Consider the following 26,968-nt stretch of genomic DNA (forward strand, 5'->3'; position numbering starts at 1 on the left):
TAAAATCTACCTAAGAGCTAATACAGCTTCTGATGAAAAACAAAAAAAAAGTCACTACCATTGTCTTGTACATGTTTAACACAGCCATAGAAACACTCTTAAACTGACCAATCTCTGTAATAGAACAGAATATCTCTGAAAAACATTTTTGTCCTTGTCTTGCCTCAGTCCTGCACAAAACCCTACAGTTACAGCCCACAGAAAAATTCCTTAATTCCTTTCACTTCCAAAAATTCAGAAAAGAAACTTCAATAGTTAACAAACACAGGACAAACAGTTCTCAAACATGATAGCACATACAGTGTCTACCGAACCTGAAGTCCAGAAAGAGCTCTTTAGTTTCACAAATAATTCTGCTATTAGCCCAGAACTGGAACTGGATTTTTCAGTTTCTCCCTTGCTCCATTGTTTCTAGTTATTCCGCAGCATGCTCAAGAACAGGTAGGCTTCTTGCAGCTCACTCAACAATGTCAAATCAAAAAGAACTCAATAGCTTCAAGATTTTAACCCTTCCTATACACTGATATTCCATATGGAAAAATCAACTCTGACAGTAAAGGAATACAAAATTTAATATGGTAGAAGAGATACATTGGCAGGAATGCTTAAAGAAATCAGTAAACGATATAGATGGGAGTTTGCTAAACAACATAAAAACAAGTGATCTCCTCTCCACAACCACTGGAAATATCCATGGAGAAAGAAAAACTCCAGTAAGTTCCTGTTCATGATTTCCTCCATTCAGTGTGGAAAGCAATGCTACCCACTTCCCAACTCATGAGGCAGCAGGTGATCTACCTCAATGAAATCTTCAAACAGAACCTATCGGATGTAACGGCCACCCCTGTTCTCACAGGTTATATTTGTGAGTAGGTCTGGGACCCCTTCAATCTTTCTGAGGCTTTGCTGTGTTACCACAGCTTTTCCTGAGCGTGGCTTGCCTGCTGATGCTTTTCATAAAAGCTTTCAAAGCCTTGGAGCAGAGTTGCCAGAGAACTATTAATCCATGCCAGGCTGCAAAACAAATACCAGCTGCAAAGCCTACAAAGATTCTGTTAACAATGCATAACTATGTTGACAGGCAGTTGTCCGATGAGTTGGTGGAAAATGAACACTTTCCAATGTTTGGATCTACTGAGTTCACATTGCTGACCTCTGTATCTGCCCTGTCCTAGCACCCGAGCCAGGACTACGAAGCCCAATATCAAAGCCCATTTAGCAAAAAAAAAAATCCATGTTCTTTTTCTAGCTCTGCACTGCGTACTGCCCTCACAGCTAAGAATTGTAAGGGTGCTCTTAAGCTGGTCTCCAAGAGACAGGGGAAGAGTAAGAAATACTGAGACCTTGAGAAGGAATGCAGCAGGCATTATTTTTCCAGAATCTGCCCAGATTCAGACCCAAATCCATCATTTGAATAAGTCTGTTCTAAGCTTTCTTCTCTGCTTTTCTTCTGGTTGCATGGCGCACTCACTAGTCTCTGGTACAACCATTCAGTTACTTTCATGGAGCTGACAGCAGGATGAGGCACTGTCTCAACTTGTGCAGCTCCTGCCCTGATTTTGTATAGATTGCAGTCCTGTAAGAATTCACCATAGATTCCTAGACAGTGGATGCAGTAACCTCAGTAAGAAAAACCTGACCCCTTTGGTTTATCAGAGACATAGGAAATCCTCCTCTGAGAATCTTCCTCCATGGGTGAAGCCTCTATTTACTACCCAGAGAAATGTGATTTTGGTCTGCTAACACAAAGATATCAAACTCTGTCTTTGATGTGACACTTCAAAGATTTTTGCTCTGCACACAACTCTCAGCAATTCAATACTGTACAGAAACAGATAAATCCAAGAAAACGTGGTAGCTAAAAAGGTCTGAAGCAATCTGTCAAGCCCCAGAAAACCCACTGAAGGGTCCTCTGCTCCATATGACCAAGATTTTAATCGGGAACAGAGAAGTTAAGAGTCATGTGTGCAGACTTCAGATGCTGCTTAAGGGTCATCTGTAGAAAGCCAACCTGAGATGGTGTAAAGTAGAGCTCCACTAAATGTATCAGCTATAGGCCACTAGCACGAAGAGCTTTAAAATACCTTTTAGGGGTGAAGTTGACCACCATGAAGCTGCAAGAAGTTAAGAGGTTCTTTCTACTGCCTTTGATTTGAACTTCCTCCCTTACTGGCTCACTTAAAATGGTACTTGAGACTTTCACAGATCTCCTGATGATGCTCCAGCCTTCATACCCTCCTCCTCCTCGCTCGACCATCTCTCACATCTTTCAATGTGACCCTAGTCATTCAAAATACCAGTATCATGAGGGTTAATATATACATATATACATTTATTTAAACATATTATAAAATACACTTTTTGTAGCGGCAAATACAGAAACAAAAATAATGGAAAATTTCCATTAGCTCATAGGTTTATTACCACACTTGGCTTTCAGGAAAAAAAAAATCCAGGAGGCATGTAACTGAACCAAAGAGACCTTTACTTTTTATACTTCTCTGCCATGGGAAGCTGACTGTAGGTCAACAGGACTACAGCTATTTTAAGTTTCAAATTTCTCAAGAGAAACCACTAGGGCTATCAATAGGGTTTTATTGCTTTGGTGAAACAACTTCTATGACTTGTGTTGTACGCTGACCATGCTGGAGAGAAAAACCCTCAAAGATGTATTTTGAGTTGAGAAAGCACATTGTCTTTAACAACTGTTCTGAGATACTTAATGCTGATAAAGTTTTCCTTTGTCACCACATTGTATATTTTTCTAATTAATCAGACTAAAACCAAAATCATCACCATTTTTAAAAGTTCTGTATACAACCATTTCTTCAAGCTCATAAGCACACAGGTTTCCTGCACTATTTTGACATAGTGCCTTTCCCAGCCAGAGAACAACTTCATACTTGGCCATTGGAAGTTTCCTGCCTGCAGACTGAGACAAAATGGTGGAGAAAAAAAATATTACTCATCAAATAACAGCCCTTTTAGAAAGACATGCAAGAGAAAAAAAAAAAAAAAAGGTGGTTTTTGGTCATTTGAAATTAGCAAACTTGAAAGCTTTGGAAAATGTTTTAGCCTTTCACCATGATTGTTTCTCAGGAGCTTCTCCTGTTTAGTACTTAATGGTGTGTGGGAAATATGTCTAAACCTTACATTGTGTCATGACTCATAAAATTCAAAGGAAAAAATAGCAGAATGCCAGCAGAAATGCTCACTTGTAACTGGTGCAGCTGGTTACCTAATGAGTGCTATAGCTTCTGAGAAACTGAACCATTTTATTTCACACAATTACTTTAGCTTGTGCAAGCTACTGAAACGGTGCTTCTGCTGGAAACATCACAACTGCACCCACAAACATTTATTGTATCAGGGAAGCCTCCTCCACCCTTCCTGAATAGTGCAGACTAAGCAGCCCTGGAGCCAGTGGGAACACAGGAGGTTGCTGGGACAGGGACAAGACTGAAGGACAAAACAGAGCAGGATGTCCATGGCCGATGGAAAATCCTCATGATGTTGAAGCAGCAGCACAACTCACTTTGGATTCAATCCCTTTTCAAGAGAGAGGAAAGCAGAGTTTCTGACAGTGTTCTTGATCTCTCCTTTTAGTCCTCATCCCTGCCATTGCACTTCCTTCTGCTCTCATTTCCTGCTGCTGCAGCACCCTACCCTTCTGGATTTGTCCAGGTTGTGGCCCCACTTGATGATGACTGCATCAGCACGTCTCCAAACGGTGCAGTGGCGAAGGCTGCAGCAAGCTTCTCAGGAAATAATTTGTTTTAATGCTCATGGTTGAAGGACCAGTATGGAACACCAAGCTGATTGTCATGAGCATCAGCTCTTTGATTGTTCAATGAGTGGATTCTTCCATTGCAGTAGTCTCCTTGCCTTTCCTTTTATCACCTTCATCAATACTAGCCTCTCCTTTCCACTGAGAACTTTATTGACCTAGTGAAATGAGATCATAGTTGCCCTTGAGCTTTAGATGTATTTGACAGCAAACTCTAAACTGAAATCTAGCAACCACATTTATCAGGGTTGGATGACCATGTTCAGATGGCATAAAGGAGATTTCACCTGTAGTCCAGAACAAAATTTTTGAAACTTCAGTCTCCTTTTCCTGACTGGGCCCCTAAGTTGTGGAAGGTTACAGATAGGGCTGTTCCTACAAACACAGGGTTAAGCAACGTGAATAGTACCATGAACACAGCTGGTAGCTGTGCAAGCTAGGTCTCTCAAGTTTGCCTTACCTACTCTTATTTTACTATTATATGCCTAGAAAATACCCCATTTTCCTGTACCTCCTATTTCTCCTGTTATTCCCTGCATGGAGAAATGTGGTAAGTAAATGGTATAATCTGAGAATAAGCATTATTCAAAAGTTACTTCTGAATTCACAGTTCTCTGTAATTTAATGTAATTAATCAAACAAAGTAAAAACTTGAATTGTGCCTTTTACGTCCCCCCCCATTGACAGCACACTTTTACAAAGTGCGTATGTCTAGGTGAAATAAAGTATACTTGTTGAAAATGTCTAAGGTACGTGGACAAACCTTTTTTTCAAGTATGACAGATAAAGGAGAACTAAAGCCACTAATATGAAGTCTGTGACACTTTGTATTTTTTTGAATTACTGATTGCAGGTGCTAAAATGTTACCTCAGACATGACAATTCAGTAGGCTGCCTTTAAAAAAACACATTCTCCTATATAACTAAACATTCCTGGGGACAGCATCTTCCCTCAGCCCTTCCCCTAGCACCTGTTTCCATTAACTTCACCAACAGAGTTCAATGCCCAGCCAGCAATAGGCTCTCCTTGGCACTTCCCGTTTTAGAATAACATCTAAACTGATATTACACCGAAGAGGAAGGGAGACAAGCAGCCCAACCAACCGCTCTGCACAGCAGCAGGCAGCCATTGTGTAGAAATCACTCCCTCCACTGACTTTACACCTCCCAGGCGCGGCAGGGATAAACCATTGAGGGGGAAAAGCCACTGCCGAACACCAGCAGCAGCACAGCAACCTCAGTAACGGAGAACAGGAGCTGACGCCATAACTGCAATCAACCGTCAGCCCCAGGCAAAAATGGCGGACGGAGGTGTGAGACTCTTAACAGCGCATGCGCGCGCGCACAGCCCGAACAGCCAATCATCAATCGCCGCCGCACAGACCACGGCGCGGCACTCCGAGTCACCGATCGCGCGCGCGGCCGGCGGCGCACGGAGAAAACGCCTCGGGCCCCCGGAAGGCGGGGCCGAACGGGGGCGGGGCCGCGCCAACCAAAACAACGACACGCCCCGGCAGCCCTTGCGCCCGCTGCCCGCCGCCACCATCGCCATCGCGGCCACCCGGCGGGGCCCGCTCTCGGGGGGGCGAGGCGGGCGCTGAGATCCGCCGCCGCCATGAAGCTCCGCGTGCGGCTGCAGAAGCGAACGGCCCCGCTGGAAGTGCAGGGGGCGGAGCCAACGCTGGGGGAGCTGCGCGCGCAGCTGCGCCAGGCCCTGCTGCCCGCCTGGGGTTACAGGTAGCGTGCGGAGCGAACCATCGCGGGAGGGGAGTGTTTCGGGGAGGGGGGGGTGGCCGTGCACACGCAGGGCTTGGGCCGGCCGGGCCGTACCACGCCATGCGGGGGGAGGGGCCGCCCAGCCTGACCTGGCCTATCTGCCCCTCAGCTCCCTCGCGGCGGCGCTGCTGCCCCCTACGGGGCGGGCGGTGGCGGGGCTGCCGCCGGCGGGGGAAGGAAGGGGCGGTGGTTGCTGGAGGTCGTGCGGAGCCGGCCGCGCCGTGGCCAAGTGTGAGAGCGCGAAGGGCGGGCGCCGAGAGGAGGGGCAGAGCGGCTGGCGGGGGAGGATGACCCGAGCTGCGCCGCCGGTTCCGGGTCGAGGCCCACGGTGGCGGGTAGGCCCGTGTGCGGCATCCCCTGGCGGGGCAGGAGGGCACCGGTAACGCTTCACACGGGGGCCAGAAGGTTGCAGGCCTGGAGGCGTTACCCGGCTCGGGAGGGCAGGCTTCTTAGAGAATATCTGGGTTTAAATTTCATAAACCACGGGTGTCAAACTCATTTTCACCGGGGCCACGTCAGTGTCGCCGTTGCCTTCGAAGGGCCCAGTGTAATTTTAGGACTGTATAAATGTAACTACTCCTATGCCTATACTGAAACGGAGAAATAAAAACAGCAGAGTCAATTATACTTTTAAGCGGCATTCTTTATTTTATCAGCGCTGGGGAACACTGGGGATCATCCTCTGTAAGTGCTGCAAAGATTGGATCCTCTTATGTTGCTTATATTCACATAATTATTACATATGCATTACAATTCTTTAAAATTTTGACATACATCTATGCTAAGAAAGAATTGATTGTTATAATAGTTCCTTACAATGCATCTATTAATTATTAGTTAAATATAAACTAAGCACTCTGCTTCTAAATGATGTATTACTTGATCTTCTGTCTCCCTCTTGTCATGCAGAAGGATCTAAAACTTGAAAAATATCCCCTCATTTTGCAGGTGGTCAGAAAGCATCTATCATGTCAATTGGTTAATGATGAGTATGTCTTTTGTAACTTAATCACACTGTATGTTAATTTGGCAGCTTCTCTTCAATACAGTCCTAAAATTATATTCGGCACTTTGAAAGCAACAGCAAGGCTGATGTGGCCCCCAGTGACACCCCTGGCATAAATGTTTTATCTAGGGAGAGCTTATTGCAGCCTTTATAGGTCATTAAAGTCTGTAAATTCAACTTAAATATCTACACAAGGGGCTCATTTTCTGATGATGGCTGAAGGGTTTGTATTCACAAACCTTTAATTAGCTACTATGTGCTGATGTTTCACTGGCAGTACATAACATTTGACAGCACTGTGCTGTGCTGCATAACTGTGGGCTGGTGGAATAGGAAGTTACAACTTGTCTTGCCACAATGGGTACGTTTTATAGCTGATTCTGCATGGCTGCTTACTGCTAACCAGTTGCATTACTGTTTGGAGGAGTTTTCTCTAAGTTCTTGCCCTGAAACATCTTATTACCCTTATTTGCAACTAGCATACTGTAGGGCAGCTGCTGACCTTTCAAAATGAATGTTCAGCTTAGTCAGACAGCAAGATGGTAGTCTGCAACAGTCTCTTGTTTTTAAATGGTCTCAGCCAGTAGTGTCTTTAAAGCTAGGTGAGATGTCTTCCAATTTTGGTGGGCACTTCTTTGTTTTCCTTCATAACTGTTTAATGAGCAATTACTGTGAATGAAGTTATACCTGCCAAGCAGCTACAGATACTTAAAATGTACTCAGAGAGAAACATGGGGGAAGTAATTTCATACCATATTTTTTTTCCCCACTCTTCCTTTAATATATAGCTATTTATTAATGGATTAAAGCCCAGAGCATAGTATTATTGTAGAATGCATTTCTAATGGTACTTCTGTGTTCAGTTACCTGGGCACCACCAACCATGTTTCTTTTCTTTTGCTTTTTTTCCTATTTTGCAGTTCTGATATCAAGTTTTCCATAACATTAAACAGAAAAGATGCTCTCACAGAAGATCAGAAGACCTTAGCTTCATATGGGATTGTTTCTGGTGATTTGATATGCTTATTACTAGAAGAAGCAAATGGACAACCCATCCTACCTCCTCCTTCTTCTCTCCCACTTGAGAATGGTCATGAGCCGCCCACCTTGATCCCCAACAAAAGTCAGGCTAGCAGTTCAAAAGAAGAAGGGCAGAATGAGCAATCTGACAACCAGAAAGCTCAGGTGGAAGTTCAAAAGAATGATGAGAGGGTAAGTACATGAGAGTTGGCCTGTACAACACAAGGCACAAAAGAAGGTATCTTGTGTTAATTGCTGTATATAGTAGAGAATCTTTTTCAGAATATTTAGCTCCTTATACTTGTCTGATATATAGCCAGTTATTTGGATGGAAATTTGTCTCTATTCATTGTATATTAACTGTGACACAGAAGCTAATTGAGAGACCCTGAGATGTTTCAGGTCTGACATTTTTACAGGATGCAATGTTTTTGCTGGAACATGCACTTCCCATAAGGAAGTTAGGAGTGTGTTTCTTACCTGCCTCAGTGCTGTCTTCTAAAAGGAAACTGATTCTCGGTCCTGAACAAATGCAACAGGTGCTGCCTGTTGGAAACACCAACCGTGTGATGAGAGCACGATTCCTTTCTAATGGGTTATAACAGTTCCCTGTGGTTCAGATGGCCTTCCATGGAGAGAGACCTGTCTGGCTTGAGCATGGAGGTTGTGTTGCTGAGGTAGCTGCTGCCTTGTGCTTTGTAGGTATACATCTGTATGACCCTATATGCTTCATGCAGTTAATAGGCACAATTTTCATATTACTCAGTGGTTTGCTTCCCATGTGACAGGACATAGAATAGTTAAGCAGATAACAGCTTCCACCAGCTGCCAGGTCCTGTGGTGAATGATCTTCCTTAGAGGAGATTCTGCAGATATGGCTTAGTGCAATGGTCTATCTCCTTATACAATTCTGTATAGTTTACACAAGAGCTTGAGAAGCTGCGAGGAAATAGTCTTCAAACTTTTTTTCAAAGCAAGTAGTTCTTTTGTTCTGGATCAAATTTAAAATACAAAGTGTCCTTTAATACTACTTTTATACGAGGTCTTTTTAAAGTGTTGTTTTAACACATGAAAGCTAAGATTTGGGATAAAAAGAATTGTAAGTAATGAAAGAAAATGTAGCTGGACCATTGTCACGATTCGTGTCAGGACCAATGATCCTTACATGGTGCTGTGGGCAGGCAAGCGCCCTATGTGTGTCAGTCAGACCACAGTAATCTCCGCAGAAGTATGTGTTTCTTATTTATTTAATATTCGAAGCCAAGATGTAAGATTGTCTTATCTTCCTCCAGAACTGTGGTGAAAGATGGCAGGAAAATTTCTAAGAAACTAAGAGTCACTGCAGAAGAGTTCTAGAAGGCTGAAAGTCTTTAAGTGGAGCTATGTCCATTGCTGTTAATAATAAGAGGGCTGAAGTTCCATGGGTGACGGCCATGCCAGTCTCCTACAAACATAAGGATGTCTTGTGCCGTTGGGGGTGGATGTGAGGGAGAAGTAGCTACAGCTCTAAACTCTTTTTGTCCCCTTCCTGACCCTTTCTGTAGGTAAATCTACTTATAGTTTTCATGCAGTACTACTTTTTTTTTTAATGTGTCTGTGGGTAGTTTTATCGCTTAATGTAATAACATGGTATGATTTTGATAGAAGAAAGGAAGCCACAGTAAAACCACAGTGCTCCTCAAGTGGCAGCAGATATACTCCATTTATTTTTTTTTTCCCCAACTATTTAGGCCTATTGTATTTCTAAGCAGTCCAAGTTATCATTTTAGTTACTTGTCATGCATGTTGGCTGTATTTAAATAAATGGTGGTACTACACTGAATAAGTTATTTTTGTGTATGTCACAAAAATCCTGATGAAAATCTAGTATTATCACTTTGTCTTCAAGTAGTTTATGCAATTGGACCCTTTTATGAAGCGTTTGCATTATAAATATAAAAAAATACTGAAGGTATGTGTATAATCCCAGTCTCCAGCTGGGATACTAGAAAATGGAGATGTATTCAATCTGTAAAACTCGCATAAGTAGACTTGGTGCCTGTGCAGGCTGGAATAAACAGATGAATAATATTGATGTATATAGAGGTGTACTTCTCTGCATGAATATATGTTTTACTTTCCCTTGAAGGCAGGATCCAGCCTAGAATTCCCTTCTGGATTAGTCCCAGAAGATGTTGACCTGGAAGAAGGTACAGGTTCCTATCCCTCTGAGCCCATGCTGTGCAGTGAAGCGGCTGATGGTGAAATACCACATTCCTTAGAGATGCTCTATCATTCTGCTGAGTGCACCAGTGCCACCGATGCCTTGATTGTTCTAGTACATCTTCTCATGATGGAAACAGGCTATGTACCTCAGGTAGGTGCACAACCAATCAGGAAATTTCTTAGTATGTGAAAGCTGTGAATATTGTGGGAATGTGTGATACATGATGCATCTAAAGATCCTCTTCTGGCTTTGAATATGTCAGAAGTGTCGGCTTCTCTTATTTGCCTGACTAGTGAGCCTCAAGGCTAAAGACTAGAGCAGCATTTTGATGTGAGAGAGAAGGCCTGTCCCTGTGTTTCAGTCCACAGCCTGACTTGGACCCAGCTGGTAACCTCCTGTTTCTGCTTTATACTGTTTAGCTTTTGTGGATGTGCTTAGATTGTAGTGCTTCTTTGAAGTGCTGCCTTAAGGATCAGTATCATCTCAATGGTATCCTGTTCAGATGGTGGTTAACAAGGCTTGTTCTGACAAAATGTTGTCTTCAATTCTGTATTAATTTCAGCCGAGTTCAGTTAGGCTTTGGTTCCACTAACCTAGAGAGGTATCTACCTTGTAGTCAAGCACCTACATTAGTACCTCTGTACAATGTATGAATTCACCTTTTCCCATTAGGTTTTCAGATTTGCGTTGTATGTTCACTAATATGTGGCTAAAATGCACAAAAAAAATTTCTTCTCAGGGAAGGTATTTAAATCCTCATGTTTTTTTCTTGTGGCGAGGCTAACTAAGCACATGTAGGGAGTCAGTGTAGGTGTCCAGTTGACCAGTACCAGTTTACTAAACCTGCTAAATTATTTACATTCCTATACTATCTGAAGAATACATTTGCCAGTGGGAAGAAAGTTTATTTGTGTCAGATTGGTAGGCTTGTAAGTCAAGAAGATCATTGCGGTGCAGATTTAAGAAGAAGGAGAGAGTCTGCTTGTACTTGTGACTTTGTTGTGCCCCCCTCTGGGGTTCCATCTGAGCCTTTTCGTGCTGAAGCAAAAAACTGTTAGTTGACTCAGATTTTTGAATGGATATAAGGTATGATTCTTCAAGACCTGTCAGACCTCCTGAGTTCACAGAAATGGTGCAATAACTTGCTTTTCATGCAATAGATTAATATACATGCAGGAGTTGTCAGAATGCTGGAATAAATGACAGAGTCAAGTACATGTCTTAAAGAAATAGGTGTGTTTCTACTCACTGAACAGCCCTTGCTATCAGAAACTGGGACAGGACAAAAAATTACTAAACTTCTCCTAGATTTGCTGTTAGCCTTGGGAACAATAGTATATAATGATGCAGTTATAGCCTGTGTCATAATCTGCATTGGGATTAAACCAAGATTTGAATTGCAAGCAGCATTCTCGCAGTTCCTAACTTTTAATTCTCTTTGTTTCACCCCTTAGTCTTGGTACATTGCTAAAGTATGGCAGTGTTATCTCTGTGTATTTTTAGGGGACAGAAGCCAAGGCAGTGTCTATGCCAGAGAAATGGAGAGGGAATGGTGTTTATAAGCTCCAGTATACACATCCCCTTTGTGAAGAAGGTTCTGCTGGTTTAACCTGTGTGCCTTTGGGGGATCTTGTTGCTATTAATGGTAAGTTAGTCACGTTTTTATCCTGGATGCACATGGCTAAATATCACCATTATTTAGCAAGAGAAAACTTAAATGTGCTTTTTGCACTGTTTAGAACTGCACCTTGATTATCCAGGTTGCTGCGGTGCAAGAGATGCTGAATGTTCTTGGCATTTCCTGCCTCCCTGTTAACTGTTTTACTCCCTCTAATCATAATAGCCCAGTCCTTAGAGGAATCAGCTGGCCTTTTCATTGAAATGTTGTACAAATCTGTTTCTTGTCTTGTTTCACAGGAACTTTGGTATACATTGTCAAACATTAAAAGAGGTAGATTTACTCCAGCTACAATATTTTGTCTCATGTTCTTTGCAAGACTTATAAACGACTTCCAGACTATGTATTTTTTAGCTTTAATGTAGAATCTTTCCTGTAGCACACTATCAGTTTAACTGTGGTCTCAAAATTGTATGTAGTTTAAGCTATTCAGTTCAAAAAATTTGGGGAAGCCTATTTTTTTTTCTAACAACTCCATATCACTTGGTAGTTTTTGTTTGGTTTTTTTTGGTCTTTTTTAGGATGGGGGAAGTGTTGCTTTTTTTAAATACATTTTATTTACCATTTGAGAAATTATACATTTTTGCAGAAACAGGATTAAATTGGGACTTGGTTCTAATTTCAAGATAACTTTGATTAGAAATTTTATATTTATTTGTAAAACTTGTAACTGATTATGCCAATTTGTGTAAGCACATATGTTTTCTCAGGACATGTACACAGTTTGATCAAATGTTTTAGCCTAGTCAGGTTAAGGTTAGATTTAGGACAGTATTATAACTACTTTGCATACAGTGTTTTACAGTAAGCTTCTTGAGTCTTTCTCTAGTAAAGATTTAGTTAACAACTGGGTTATAACAATGGTTTGCTATGTACATCTTCTAGCTGTGTTACATCTCTTCTCACATGATACAATAGTTGAAGGCAGTGCTTGGTTTCTGTCACAAAGTTATTTGTTTATTACTTGCTATTTTAACTTCTGTTTTATTTTTCTGAATTTATTTGTCTAGCTGCTTGCTATAGTTGGATATTTTCCTTCAGGGACTCTGGTAAGGGAAGAAAGTATAACACCTCTGAAGGATAAGGCAGTAGTGAAGTGATCTTTGTCGTCTCTTAATGTGTTTTAAATTTTGGAATGCCTTTTTTTTTCTTTCCTCTTATATTTGCAGCAACATTAAAAATCAACAAAGAGATTAAAGGTGTTAAGAGAATACAGCTATTGCCAGCATCGTTTGTTTGCTTTCAGGAGCCAGGTATGATTGTGCTGTGATATTTATAGTAGTAAACTGAAAAATAGAGAAGTCACACAGTAAGGATATACTTCAGTAGAGGACGAAATAGGTGAAGAATAGCAAAAAAAGAATAAAAATATGTTTGCTATTTGGGTGAGTCATAGCTTTGTGGTAAAAGGAATTCAGAGTTGTAGCCATTTACTCACATTTTGCTGTTGAAAAAATATGAATTTATTGGGTTAACTGTGTAAGGAAAGAACCTTGCAAAGCCCGAGTCATGCTTTGGCCCATATGCTCTTATTTATGAGGTCCTAAGCGTATGTGTGGGTCTGTGGGGCAGTGATGCTGGTTTATACCCCCCTCTCTGCCTGGCAGTTCAGGACTTCAGAGGCTGATGGTACCTACACTCGTGTTGTGGCACCATGATTGTTATAATTGTTTTGTCAGAAAACATGTGCTGACCACACAACTCTCTCCAGAATTCCAAAATTAGGGGGAAGAATAAGGCTGGGGAAGAGAGAAGGGCAGATGGATGTACAAGTCTGCCGAAAGGCTTTAGAAAAATGACTGAGCACTGAAATGTGTCTGATACAATGGTAGAGTCTTCTGGCTCCTGTTGCTTTAGACAACAGCATGGAAAAATGTTCCTCTTGTAAATGCTTGCAATATAAATTTTTTTTACACAGGTGCATGTTACACATGAGCTTTGAAATCTAACAGTTTGAGAGTCACTTTGTTTCTGAAGGACTCAAGTATTTCTCTTAATGGTGCTTTTTAAGGCCGAAGGAAAGCCTAACTTGACCATGGAACTGGTCTGTAGTTTGTCGATGAATTACATATTGCATGATCATTACACTCTAGCTGCAGAGCTGCTCCCATCAAGATTACAAGCAGATTACACTTCCGCTTGTAAGAAGATCATAATTATTTGGCTCTTATGTAATTTTTGCATTATAACCTCCTGAAGTTACTTTTTTTACCTCTGTTATTTGATAGAAAAGGCTGCAAGTGTTTACAAAGACCTTCAGAAATTATCACGTCTCTTTAAAGACCAGCTGGTTTACTCTCTTCTGGCTGCTGCCCGGCAAGGTGAGAGAAAAATATTTACAATTGTACTGCCACAGATGTACTTCACTTTTGTGGATGGAGGGAAAGTGGTCTATCTAAAACCTTGAAGGAAAAGTGTTAGAAACAGCTGTTTAGTGATGAGTATACAAAGAGTAAGCATAAAGTGATTTATACATTCTAAAGAAATTATACTATTCTTTGTATCTCAGAAAAATATTAATAAAATGATAATTTCCTGTTTTTAAATTTTGATAGCTCTCATGTTACTTAAGAGACTGGAGTGTCTGTTTTTGGTGATGAGAAAATCATACAACAATAATTTTGTGGCGGTAGTTCTGTGGTTTTGATCAATTTCTTTGTCAATGCAGAAAAGAATTACTTAGTATCATATTTGGAAGTCTAACCCCAGGAATGATCTCAGTAACCGGTCATTGAGGGCTTGGAAAGGATGGCAGGAAGTAACCCAAGCTGGTGTTTGCAGAGCAGGAGGAAGCCAGGCTTTCTCTGCATAGCTATTGCCATAAAAGGTCTCAGTTATGAATTCTGAGGACTATTCAATGGAATTCCCTCTAGACTGCAGTGCTGGAAGTTTTTATGTGAAGCATGTGCTCTGCTTTTGATGTGTTTTTTGTGGGCTCATGAAATTGGGCAGATCTTTCTTTCTTTACCTGTTCCTTTGTTCTGTAGCCTATAAACCTAGTTACATGTTTCTTAATGTTCCTTAGGTTTACAGAGGCCAATAGTGGTCAGTATAAAGTGTCATTTGCCCTATTTTCTGCACTCTATAAATGTACTTAGAGTTGCAAGAGATGTGTTTTATAAGAAGTCACGTCACAGTACTTTCTGAGAAAAGTGATGTAACTCGAGCATCAGAGGGAAATGATTTAAGGGAAAGATTAGAATGTCCTTCCTTTCTTTTCAGGTCTTTAGAGATAAACTCTGCACCACTTAGGTAATGTTTCTATTAATATTTTCTTGACTTTGTAGCTCTGAACTTGCCAGATGTGTTTGGATTAGTGGTCCTTCCCCTTGAGCTCAAGCTTCGGATTTTCAGACTTCTGGATGTCCGTTCACTCATCTCTCTTTCTGCTGTTTGCCGTGATCTGTACACAGCTTCAAATGACCAGCTTCTGTGGAGGTTTATGTATCTGCGAGATTTCCGAGGTAATGTTGCAACACGTGTTTTTAATTGTATTCTCCTGTGAACAGAGAGATTAATTCTGACAGACTTAGAAGTGACTGCCTGAGGAGCCTCATATCAAATTTTTAAACACTGTGAGTAAGTGCAGTCATTTGTGATGCTAACCAGTACGGCTGATCAGGTGTAATTCAGGTGGATGCTCAGTTTTTTGCCTTGAAAACTGAGCACAATCTGCTGACCATTACTGATGGACCACATAGTTATTCCCATTGTGTGGTGCAGACATTCCTTGTTTCCATCCATTTCCCTGGCTACCTTGGTGTACCGGCTATTGCAAACATTAGGAAGTGGAGGGAAGAGACTTCTGCTGTAACCTCTCACAAGAGATTGAAGAAATAAGGCGGTCAAGGGAGGTGCTGTCAGAAGTCAGAGATGGGGACAGTAGCCCTGGGATTTCTCTACCTATTCAGTAACTTTTGGAGATGATACTTTATGGAAAAGGGGTGTGCAAGTACGTTACCTATTGAATGTCCCTGGAGTTTTTTATTTATTAATATTATCTTTATGAAAAATACAGGGTGTTTCAGGGAGATGGACCCAGTTTGAAACAACTGTATCTTTAAAATGGGATCCATCTATTTGAAACACCCTGTATGTTAGCCAAAGTGGATTTTAATCTCTTGATTCTTCTGCAAGTTCTGACAAGACTGTGGGCATCTGTGACATGAATGCTGCTTTAAAATAAATTGCTCTTCTTAAATTTTTGCTTCTCTTTGTAGATCCTATTATAAGGCCTTCTGACACAGACTGGAAAGAAGTAGGTGACTTTTTTAATATAATTTCTCTGACATTAGTCTCCATGGGCTAATTTGAGAATAAAGTATAGACTTTAGGAAGCAGTAACTTGGAGTTAAATTTTAGTTTAAAAGTGGGGTGTTCTACATACATGTGTTGAGGTTGGTCAGAGTTGGAGGAAAACAGCATCGAAAAGTTACATGGTGCATGGCCAGATTGTGGGTTCGGGGTCTTCCAGAGATGCTGTGTTTGGTCTTTGGCAGCCAGGGGAGCTGCTGCTCTGGGTTTTCAGACTGGGGAGGAGCGGTTTTCTGAGATGTGCTGCAGAACTGAAGGCAGTTGCTGAAGGTGGAACACAAAGCACTTACAGAGCTTTCGAATTATTTTGTTTCTGTCTGCAGCTGTACAAGAAAAAGTTGAAACAGAAGAAGGATGCACTGAGATGGAGGCACATGATGTTTTTGCCCCCCACACCTCATCCAATCCCCTTTCATCCCAACCCATTCTATCCTAATCCCTTTCCTTCCAACCCATTCCCCTCAAACCCAATCTATCCCCCAATGATCATTGGTGGAGAATATGATGAGAGACCAACACTTCCATATGTTGGAGACCCAATTAATTCACTCATTCCTGGTCCAGGAGAAGCACCAGGCCAGTTTCCTCCATTCAGAGCACCGTTTGATCCAATTGGTTCCTTGCCTGGAGCAAACCCCACACTTCCAGGACGAGCTGGTCCCAATGACAGGTTTCCAACTAGACCCAGCCGGGGCCGCCCCATGGACATTCGCCGTGCGTTCATTTGATCACAGTTTTTTCCTTCAGTGAGTTTCCTAGTTCTTGAGTTTGCTTTGTAACTGCAGGAGATCGCAAATCCGAGGCACTAACATCTGCCTTTTCTTCAGATTGTGGCAAGAGCAGGTGTGCATGGTAATGTTTAGGCAGCAAACGCTGGGTGTATTTCATGCTCTGGTATCACCTGGCACTAAGGTCTGTTTCATGAAGAGCTACAATTTAAAACAGGTTGTTCTGCTTCCCCCCCCACCCCACACCCTTAGTCATCTGTGAAATGCTTCTCAAGACACCAGGATACCAGCTGAATATTTGCTGCATCAGATACAGGGCACTTTAAATACAAACCCTATAGTTGTCTGTGTTATTTGAAGAGTTATTAAATAACCAGGAAAACGATGTTGTTTAAAATCTACCTGGCTAATAATCTTTATAAAAAAAAAAATTATAATGTTCCACATAAAACAGAATACTACCCCTGTTACGGTAGATGTGAGTTCGTAGAAATTGTCAAAGATGACAGTTCATTTTTGATTTAATGTTTTAATAGATAAAAAGCATTTTTTATATTGTTACTTAATACACAAAGAATACAGGGAATGGATTTTCTTTACAATGGAAATCTTAGAACACAAATCAATTTGTTTTACAAACAGCTGAGTAAAGTCATGCTACAGTGCAACTCGGAAGTCTGAACAGAAGCAGAGCAATTTTACAAAGAACCAGCAGCAAAACTTTTGTCTTTATCCTTGATTTTACAAAAAAAAAAAAAAAAAGAGTTATAGTACAACTGCATTTACTGTGTGTGAACTAAAATTGGTGCAAAAATAAATCTTCCTGTTTAGCTTACTTAAGAGATTAAATTGGTTGACCTGGTTACAGTGGAAATGGGATCACAACAGGAGAAGCAGAGTCAGTTCTTGCTTTACTCCAGTAGAGTCCATCTAAATCCTTTACTTAAGTATCAAAATAGATTGTGTCAAGAGGAAATGTGTTGTACCACATTATGAGCACCTTTCAAGTGTTGTCTTATTAACTAATGAGCAACTAACAAGACCACAGTTGAAGTCTCCGGATGAGATCTGCAGGCTGATGATGGAGCTCAATTAAAGGAAGACTGGAATGACTAAACTTTGTTAGAACTTTTCATTTCTTACATGTTTTTTTAAGATGGATTGATCTCAGTGTTTCTGTAAATGTAAATGGTACTGATGACTGTTGTGACAGCTGATATTATTTTCCTAGATATTTTTTGAAATTCCAACAGTGGAAATGGAATTACTTTTCCTATTAAATACAAGCTGTTTAATCAGTAATACTTATGTGCTTTTTCAGGTGGTATTTCAGTTATGCATCTTCTTGTTTTGTATAAAATCAGCTGACTTCAGTAGGGTCAGGAAGTTTTGCCATTAGCTCCCGTGGAAGTAAAATAGAATATTTTGCTGTCAAAAGTATTTCTTCTTCCCTTTTCTATTTCACTGCAACACATACCAGTGCAAATCCTGCCATGATTAAACATCTGAGAGTATGTATTTATAGAGTCTGGGGACAGTGATTTCCCTTTAATACCCAGATTAGCCTTAATTTGTAACATTTGCTTGCAGTGGTTGAGTTGCCTTGTTCCAGTGGAGTTTTCACGTAAGCGTATAGCCAGGCCTCTTAGAGCTTAGTGGTTCCTTATATTCTGCTGGCTATAAAAAGGAAAAAGGAAATCTACATTGTGTTGGCCTTGTACCCTTTTGGCCTTGTGATGAGTGCTTCCGAAATGCATACAGAATTTTCAGATAAGGTTATACAGCTTTAACTGATAAAAATTTGTAACAAGCTCTTTCTGGGAGCAATGGTCTCTGTGTGTGAGATACGTTGATGTTGTAGAGTTGGGCCCTCTCTGCCATGAACACAATGCCATCATACTTCTGCCAGGCTGATGCCACAGGTTCTGTTCATCCTGAATTTTGTCCTTTTTACATTTGTTTTTGAAGAAATAAACTCAACCATTTTACAGATACACACTAAGTGACCTGGAGATATTCCTTCATTGTTCCTTCACATTGTAGTAAAAGTATTATGAGCCAAAGATAAAGGAACCTGACTTCTGAACTATGAAGTTCACTAAAGAAGAGTTCCCTTTATTCATAAAACCAGATATGACATAAGAATTGAATATCTCAGGACCAACAGTATGAAATTAGAAGACAAAACAGAGGAAATATTTGAAAACTAGCTACTTATTTTGTTTATTCACCAGCTCCCAAGGCAGGTATGTGTGTGTGACTGCTATTCGCAAACTCAAGAGAAATCACCAAAGGTGAAATACCTGAAGATGGGCATTTCTTACCTGCACTGTGCACCTGTAGCCAGCACTCTTGGGGTTGCTAACGGCAGTCACTTACCAATAAGGAACAATTGTCCTTGGATTTTCTATTTATTGTTTTACCTTATTCATCAGACTTAAGTCAAGCGGAAGAAGCAACTGAATCATATGCAGGTTGTAAGGTCTTACGTACCTGCCTGTGGTTAGTGAGAGACAAGAGCGCTGTATTTGTTGTAGCAGGACTGCTATTCTGAGCCTTAGCTTTACACAAGATGTTTAGTTGCATGTGCACATGAGTGAGATTTGTCTTGAAACGCCACACCTAGATACTACAAGAAAGTGAAGATGTTTCTCAGTCTGCATCTAAGCAGAAAAATGTAAATTAGTTTTCCAGGTAGTGGATATGAGTGGGTGTCATAGCTGTGTCCCAGCTCCTTTTTGGGCTGGATCCAAAGACATGAATCTATTTGTGTTTCTTGGCTTCCCTCTGGTAATTAAAGCATTCAGGGCAAGAGGGAAGTTTTCACCAGGTGTTGAGTTTTCACAGCTGTGTGAGAAAGATGCCAAGGCACGTTGTGGGGCGTGTCTGCCCTGTGACTTAAATGGAACATCTACTCATCAGCCTTCTTGCTGCCCCTAGCTCCAGCTGTTACTTTAGGTACCTAAATACCTCTTGAGGTATACCTTGATCCCCCATGGAGCATATAGAATCATTTTGGTTGGAAGAGACCCCCAGGATCCTTGAGTCCAACCATAACCTAACCTAATTAGCACTAAACCATGTCCCTAAGAACCTCATCTAAACGCTTTTTAAACACCTCCAGGGCTGGTGACTCCACCACTTCCCTGGGCAGCCTGTTCCAATGCCTGACAACCCTTTCTGTGAAGAATTTTTTTCCTAATATCCAATCTAAACCTCCCCCGGCGCAACTTGAGGCCATTTCCCCTTGTCCTATCACTACTTGTATTTCCTCTCTGTCTTGCTTTGTTAGACTGCAGGGATTTTGGAATAGTGAACCCTGCACCAAAGGTGATAACCTGCATATACGATGATGCACTTGTGACTCTCTTGCTAGCCACAGCATCATAGTTGTCGATTGAAGTGTACTGTTGGAACATTTATAGGACATGGTATAGAGTTTCATCCTTTTAACTTAGGAAATCAACTCAGTGTTTTCATTAAAGCACCTCCATGGACAGAACTGAAGATGCTTTTCAGGAACTATAGGAGTAACGGAGTTAAGCAGAAAGTGCCTGTTGCTTTTACTTGTTTTTGCAAGCTGGAGGTAGAGGGGGAGATGCTGTTCTGTTTGCTTGTCTCTTGAAAGGTGACAGCTGGGAGCTGCAGGCAAATTAAGAGATCTGAGTCGCTGCTGGGTGTCGAGTCAACAGTGCTATCCTGTTACTGCAGTCCCTTGGAGGGACAGCCCTGCTGTGTTCAAATGCAGCATCAGCAAATGATGCAACTGTTGTGGTTCCAATGATGAACTGGGGCTGATTTATGGGACCATGCCGCACTAGTCACTAGTTACTTATATTTTGTGTAGGTTGTGTTGTTGAGAGAGACATAAAAAGGTGCAGGGGATAGAGCAGTTGAGGATTTTGGCAGTAAACTGTTATTTTTGTCTTTGCATCTCTGGTGACCATTTAGCAGGGAAAGGCATAAACTATAGTGAGGGAAGTGTTATAGAAGGAAATCCTCTCCCACCAGGGTTGTGTTACCTCCTCTCCATATAGTGGAGCCTGTTAATCCGCTATTGTTCTTGCCAGTGGGACAGAGCTTGCTCAGGGCCATTTGTCACTCTTATTGCGCCTGGAGACTGCAAAACAGCAGGGTCTTATTTTTTTCTTTTCTCTCAGACAATGACATGTATTTATGATGCTATATTGTAAACTGTTTAGCAAACCTGGAAGGACAACACAGAACTGAAAAAAAAAAGTAAAATCAGGGAATAGGTTAGTTCTATAAAACTGAATTTGAGATATAAATCATCAATTCAGATGAGTCTCTGGAGAGCCTTCCAACCTGGAAAAGCTATGCTGTGGTTTACCTGAGACTGCACAGGTCACAAAAGGCATTATATGTGTAAAGGTCTGCTCAGGGGTAAGTCATACAAGGTCCAGATGACTGCTTTGGATTTAGATGCTCATTACAGGTGCTATGCAGGAAGGAATTGCTTATTTGGCGTTATTCCCACCAGTGAATCATAAGATTCCAAGATGGCAAATGCTGCTATTGCTTTTGCCGCTTTGGGGATCTCTCAGTTTAAGTGACAGCAAAGATCTGCGCCTGTTGGCTCAAATGTTTTCAAATTAATGACCTCCCTGCCTCACTTGGCATTCGTGAGTGTCATCAGTGTGAAGCTGCTAAGGGGAACACAAAGCCAAAAGTCTGCCCTTGAAGCTGGATGCACCATTTGTGACTAAAGTGCTTCACAAAACTTGAAGAAAAGTTTGGAGGTGGGGTGGGGACTGGCGCTTGCATTAGGTGTGCTATGAATGGAACTAACATGATGCAAGGGGTAGGTTCTCCGCTGGTAGAATTAGCCATAGATACACTGATTTACCCAATGTGGTGTTTGTTTGTTTGTTTGTTTGTTTTTTCCAATTGCAAATGTATCTTGTGCCATTCCAATTTTTTTTGCCTCGTCCCAGTTCTACCCTGTTTCCCCCAAAATAAGACATGGTCTTATATTAATTTTTGCTCCAAAAGATGCTTACATTTTACATGTATAGCTGCCTGGACACTATTTAAATTGACTTTTTTAATGAACTGTAACTAGGCCTTATATTTGGAGTAGGGCTTATATTTCAAGCATCTTCAAAAATCCTGAAAAATCATGCTAGGGCTTATTTTTCAGGTAGGTCTGATTTTTGGGGAAACAGGGTAGTACTTGTACTCATATACAGGTTTATTCTGTGTTGCAGGTTTAGAGGAAAAGCACACCTGGCAAAGATCCATCTCTGTCTTCTCTGGAAGAATCATTCTTGGGGGTGGTCAGGGAGGACTAAGACTGATCATTACCTGCCTGGGGGGAATCCCATACATGCCCTCCCATGGCTTGGTGTCTCTGGATGGACCCCAGCTCATCTTATTTGTGAAGGGGAGTTTTCCTGTTCTATTGCAGGTTTGTCACCTTGCATCCATTTTGCACTCGCCCCAGGGAAGTCTAGGAGGGAGACAGGATTTCACTCCACCTCTCTGGCCATTCGGTATTATGGAACACTCAGCACACAAGTATGTGCACTTCATCAGCTCTGCTATTAATTAAGCATGTTCCTGGGAGACATACTTAGCCAGATGTGACCAAGTCACCAAAGTGCTTGGAGTTTAGCTGGGTTTTGTCTGGAATTTGTGTGAACTGTGAATGTGAACTCCAGTGTCTGCAGGGGCAGGGGAAGAAATTGGTTTTTTTTTGTGTGTGTGTAAGACCCATTTCTCAGGTTATTTTTGAGCTGAGTCTACAGGGTTAGAACATGACCTTTTTCTCTCAGAACTCAAGAATCACATGCAGTGGACATAAATGCAGGACATTAAACAGAGGTGTTTTGTCTGCCATGAGCAAAGTGATCTGGAACAAACCAGCAGTCTCTCTAGATGACCTCGTCGTGTGGTCTTCGACGCTTACCAATGCCTGGTACTGTATTTAACTTGAATGTAGTTCTGCTCTGAAAAGTGACTTTTTTATTTATAAAGCTGGTATCACGAAGTTCCACAGTTCACTGTGTTTCTATGCTTCAGCATGCTCACTTTATCTGTCAATGAATACTTATTCTTGACTCTGTCTTTGCACATCTATTTCTGAAATAAGCCTATATTTATTCTTTCTTAGCTTGACCTCAACAAAGATTCAGTAATTGGAAGTTAGCAATTGTATTGACTATATACAGATCAAAATATAATCTAGTTTGCGCTGTCATAACTGTGTTGACTCCACAGGGGTTAGCAAGAGTAAAATTTGCTTTACAGCTCAGTCATTTGAACATATGTGATTCTGATTATGCAAAAAAACCAACTAAATAGTGCCACTTTTACAGTCACTTTTCAGACTGTTATTAGAATATTTTCTTTGTATTAAAACAACTATAGTTTTCTAAATTCCCTTTACCCAGGTGTTAGTTGTAAATGGCTGGGTACCACTGAGTATATTCCAGGATGACATCAGGTATGCTGATATGAAGAGTGAGGGCTGAGAAAAGCAGATCCAGCTGCAGGGCTGTTAATCGGAAAACAGGCTAGCAAATGACTTCCTCAGGTTGCGGATGGTCTCAGCTTTTGCTTCATCTTCATTGGCATTTCCCCGCTGAGGAGATTCAGATATGCTGAAGGTGTTTGTCAGGGACTGCGATTTGCTGAAATGGAAAACAGAGTTCAGACTCAGCAGAAGCTCAAAGCTTGTTACTGATGCTTTGTGCTCCATCACACAGACGAATTCAAGGCTAAAAGGAGATGTAAGCAAAGAGTATCTCCATAATCTAAGACATCCATGAAGTAGAGGAGGGGAGAAGATGAGGCGTGGGCAGGTGACTCATATTGATCATAGTCCAGACTAGTATGTGTTTATGAAAACATCTGATTAAAAATATAACATTGCCATTTGGTGCTACTGTTGTGAGGAACATTTAAATAATTTTACTCCCAGTACAGGAGAATGTATTCATACTGAGGGCCACCTGTCTCATCGGCTGTACCATGAATGGCAGTCGTGTCCTTTCAAATGTGAGAGCCAGAGGTTCGGCAGGTTGCTGGCTGTGTCTCCTGCAATGTGTGCTGTTGCCTGCCCTCCCTGGCATGTCTGCACTACCAGTTGCGTTATGCAGGTCTTTTGATTGGCCACACTGCACCTGTTGGGTGTGTATCTGCTAATCTTCAAGTTCAGATCAGGACTGTGGTTTTCAAATCGATCTCCCAATATTGCCCACTACTATGCTTTGTCACTGAGCCATTTCTCCCAGTCAATAATAGGCATTCAGCACAGGGTCAGACTCCAAGTTAAAATGCCTGGAATATGTGTAGTGTGGCAAGTGCACCCTTAGCACCAACGTTTTGATCCTTAAGTCCACCACTCTTGGTTTGCCTTTCTAATGTAGACATCATCACTGAAAGCCTGTTCCAGAACATCACTCCTCTACAGTCTAGAAATTGCCTTCTCATTCCTAGCCTGTATTTTGTTCTGATCTGTTCATACCAATTTGCTCATATCAACTTTTTTTTTTTCTTCTCTCTGGTGTCAACACCATCAAACATTTTTTTTTAACCAGCCTTTCCTGCCATGGTGCCAGCCAGATACGGTCCATGAAGGATGGCAGGAAAGGCTGCTACCAAAGGTCCACAATAGTTCAGTGGTGCACTCTGCTCCAGAAGAGCGCTTAAACACACAGTCACTGTCTGGCATTTCATATGGGTGAGCAATGCCACTTGCACTTTCCCCATCCCTTTTTACTACCAGTGGCAAAAAATTGCCCAGTAAAGAACCTTGTGTGGCTCCTGCATTCAGGGAATAGTGGGGGAGTGACTCTTATTGAGCTTTCTGGCCAATAGTGTGCTGATTACAGCCTGGAAGGAGCTGCTGGGAAGGCAGTCGCTGTGTTGATATGGCTGGGGTAGAGCATTCAATTAACAATAAGCACGTGAGCAAGAGGAAGGGTGCGAAATCCTGGGGATGTCAAGCACAACTTGTTCTTCCTGACAACAGTTCAATGGTGGCTTGTTATGCCCAGGCATATAAACCTCTGAAGTCACTCAGAGCTGTCCAGGCCTTTGTCCCTGGGGGCTACTACCTGACAACAGGTCATATGTTCTTCATGCCAGCTCAGGGTACTTTTTTTGACAGCCTTATTCTAATATGTGCAGATATCAGTGGTTTAACAGAGCACCTACTTCAGATGTGGGTGTGGGATGGCTTGCTGCTTGGACGTTTCAGTGGGGCTTGGCTGGCTGGGAGCCCGGCCTTGAGCAGGAGGTCTAGGCTGCTGTGGAGGGAACACGCCTGCCTTGGAAGCCTGGACTGGAGAGGACCCAGTTGCTGATCGGACTTGCTGTGGAGATCCAGGTGACCTTTGCTGCTGAGGTGAAGTGGACTGGGGACTCTGGGGCTGCTGTCCTTGAGGAGAGAGCCGCTGCTGTGGAGGTGCGTTTGTCCATGGAGGCTGAGATCCCTGAGGCTGGCGTGGCCCGCCTGAAAGGGACACATAGACATAAGCATAAGGAAGTGCATGTGGTGGACAGCAAACAGGTAGCATCTGTATGGAAGAATGGGTTTTGCTAAGAGGAGAGACTGTTCAGAGTAACTTCATGCAGAAGGATAAAGGAAAACCTTTTATAGGCATAGCAGTGGTGTCATGCCCATGTCTCTATAGTTGTCCATTTCTCTGCCTCCTTCAGCACCGAAGAAGCTCTGATGCTCTCCCCAGAGCACTTCAATGTGCTGTACTCTTGTATATAACTAATATATCTTATCCTTGGCAAGCACTTCCTGCGTTGAGAGGGAAAAATCACTGGAGAAAAAGCTCTCTGCAGGAAATGAAAGCTGAATCTGCTGGTTTGGGTCAGCAGTCTCTTCATGGGCCCAGCAGGTTGATGTCAGACTATGCACCCTATTGCTATCCAGACATCTGTTCCAGCACTGTCAGCAGGTGGCTTCAGCTGTATTGGTAGCAGACTCTCAGAACTGAAGAGGATGTGGAAAACAATTGGATGTGACACGAGAAATTGCTGGACATGACAGATAACAGTGTGAGAAGCTGACAAAAAGTTACAGATAGCCTTGTGAGGGCTGGCTGGATTCCATAGGTGGTCAAGGGGGAGTTATGTGAGAGTAAAACTTCACAAAGAATTGAAGGGGAGTACTAGAGACAGATGAGTGAGTAGTATCCTGCAAGGTAAACAATTCCTAGATCATCGTATCAGTAATATCGTATAAACCCAAGATTGCATAGATGCCTTTGGTATCAGAAATATCAAATTTTGGATACAGCAAAACTGTGATGAGGAGAAGGCATTAGTGGTGGGTGTTAACTTGGTAGAAGATTGGGGTGGAGAAAAGGAAGGACAAAGCAAAAAGAAGGGTCTAATTGGTTATGTGAACTGAGAGGTTGGTGTGGCCTGGGTACCCACAGGGCAGCCCTGTGCTTTGTCACCTCAATGTAATTCAGGACAGTAAAGCCAATCTGTTGTTCTGACCAACCACAAAAGTCAAACCTGCTTCTGCTGCCAGGAGGAGCTGCTGACAGGGGAACACCTGGATAGATGCATCAAGGATCCTGGCATCACCACGTTTGTGTCTGTTTCAAGCCTGACAGCACCAGCATCTTCCCATCACAGCTTAGCACTGGCAGCCAATACAACTTTGTGTGAACACAAATATGCTCTGTGCCCAGAATCCCGCTTCACTGCTTGCTCAAGTGGTCTTGCTTGGCTGAGCCAAGTCGTACCGGCAGTGTCAACTGGATCGGTGTCAAAGTTTCACCCCACTTTCTGAGCTGCTGTGGAATGTGACAGCAGCTGCTTTAGCTCCACACGGAATTTGCTGCCTGCTTGTCAGTGAATTGGAACAATGAGTGAAACATTTATCCTGATAGAGCTTTTATTTAGAAGACAAACTGATATGTTTCAGTCCACACCATCATGTGGCCTGAAGAACTGTACCTTGGGGAGGAGGCCGTGGTTGGGACAGTTGTCCAAGCTGAGGTCCAGTCTGAGATTTCACTGTTGCAGGCTGAACTTGTGGAGGCTAGAGGAAGAAAAGCCATTCCAGTTAATACAGGGTCCCCAAAGAGAAGCCTTGAGGTAATACAGGAACACATGAAGTCTTCCTTAAATACACACACAGGCAGAGCATCTGGTTGGTAAAATCTCTAGAGACCAAAACAGAGAGCTGAGTAATAAAGAGCACGGAAGTTGTTTGCTCACAGGGAATAACAATGAAGTTACAGTTTAGAGTGTTTTTTAGACAATTGGGAATTACCAAATGTATCAGGCCCGAGGGGGTCTCCTAGTCTGATCTTCCATTTTGGACAGCTGCCAGCACCAGATGTTCCAAAGAAAGGAGGGATGAACCACGGAAATGTCTATGGAGTAATCATCTCTTCACCCTAAGGGGTTTCCTCTTGATTGCTAATAAGCAAGGGCCAGTGCAAACCCTGAAACATGA

At 42.1% G+C, this 26,968-nt stretch overlaps 2 protein-coding genes across 2 annotated transcripts in view; one reads left to right on the forward strand and one right to left on the reverse strand.

Moving 5' to 3' along the window:
• Positions 1 to 5,214: 5,214 nt before the first annotated feature.
• On the forward strand, positions 5,215 to 18,511 carry FBXO7 (F-box protein 7). The gene is made up of 9 exons (XM_065838688.2): positions 5,215 to 5,524; positions 7,490 to 7,781; positions 9,718 to 9,945; positions 11,299 to 11,440; positions 12,643 to 12,726; positions 13,702 to 13,794; positions 14,761 to 14,937; positions 15,694 to 15,731; positions 16,111 to 18,511. The coding sequence occupies exons 1-9, from the start codon at positions 5,403 to 5,405 to the stop codon at positions 16,513 to 16,515; spliced, it is 1,581 nt and encodes a 526-aa protein (XP_065694760.1). The 5' UTR covers positions 5,215 to 5,402; the 3' UTR covers positions 16,516 to 18,511.
• The window catches only part of SYN3 (synapsin III), a 206,431-nt gene continuing 196,399 nt past the window's right edge, over positions 16,937 to 26,968 (reverse strand). The window contains exons 12-14 of the mRNA XM_065838673.2: positions 26,464 to 26,548; positions 24,697 to 24,994; positions 16,937 to 23,168 (exon numbers count right to left, since the gene is read on the reverse strand). Coding sequence (XP_065694745.1) covers positions 23,036 to 23,168; positions 24,697 to 24,994; positions 26,464 to 26,548 — 516 coding nt within the window. The 3' untranslated portion in view covers positions 16,937 to 23,035. The remainder of the gene's footprint in view (positions 23,169 to 24,696; positions 24,995 to 26,463; positions 26,549 to 26,968) is intronic.

This window comes from Patagioenas fasciata, chromosome 1, assembly GCF_037038585.1.
Source record: "Patagioenas fasciata isolate bPatFas1 chromosome 1, bPatFas1.hap1, whole genome shotgun sequence".
NCBI classification, from domain to species: Eukaryota; Metazoa; Chordata; class Aves; order Columbiformes; family Columbidae; genus Patagioenas; species Patagioenas fasciata.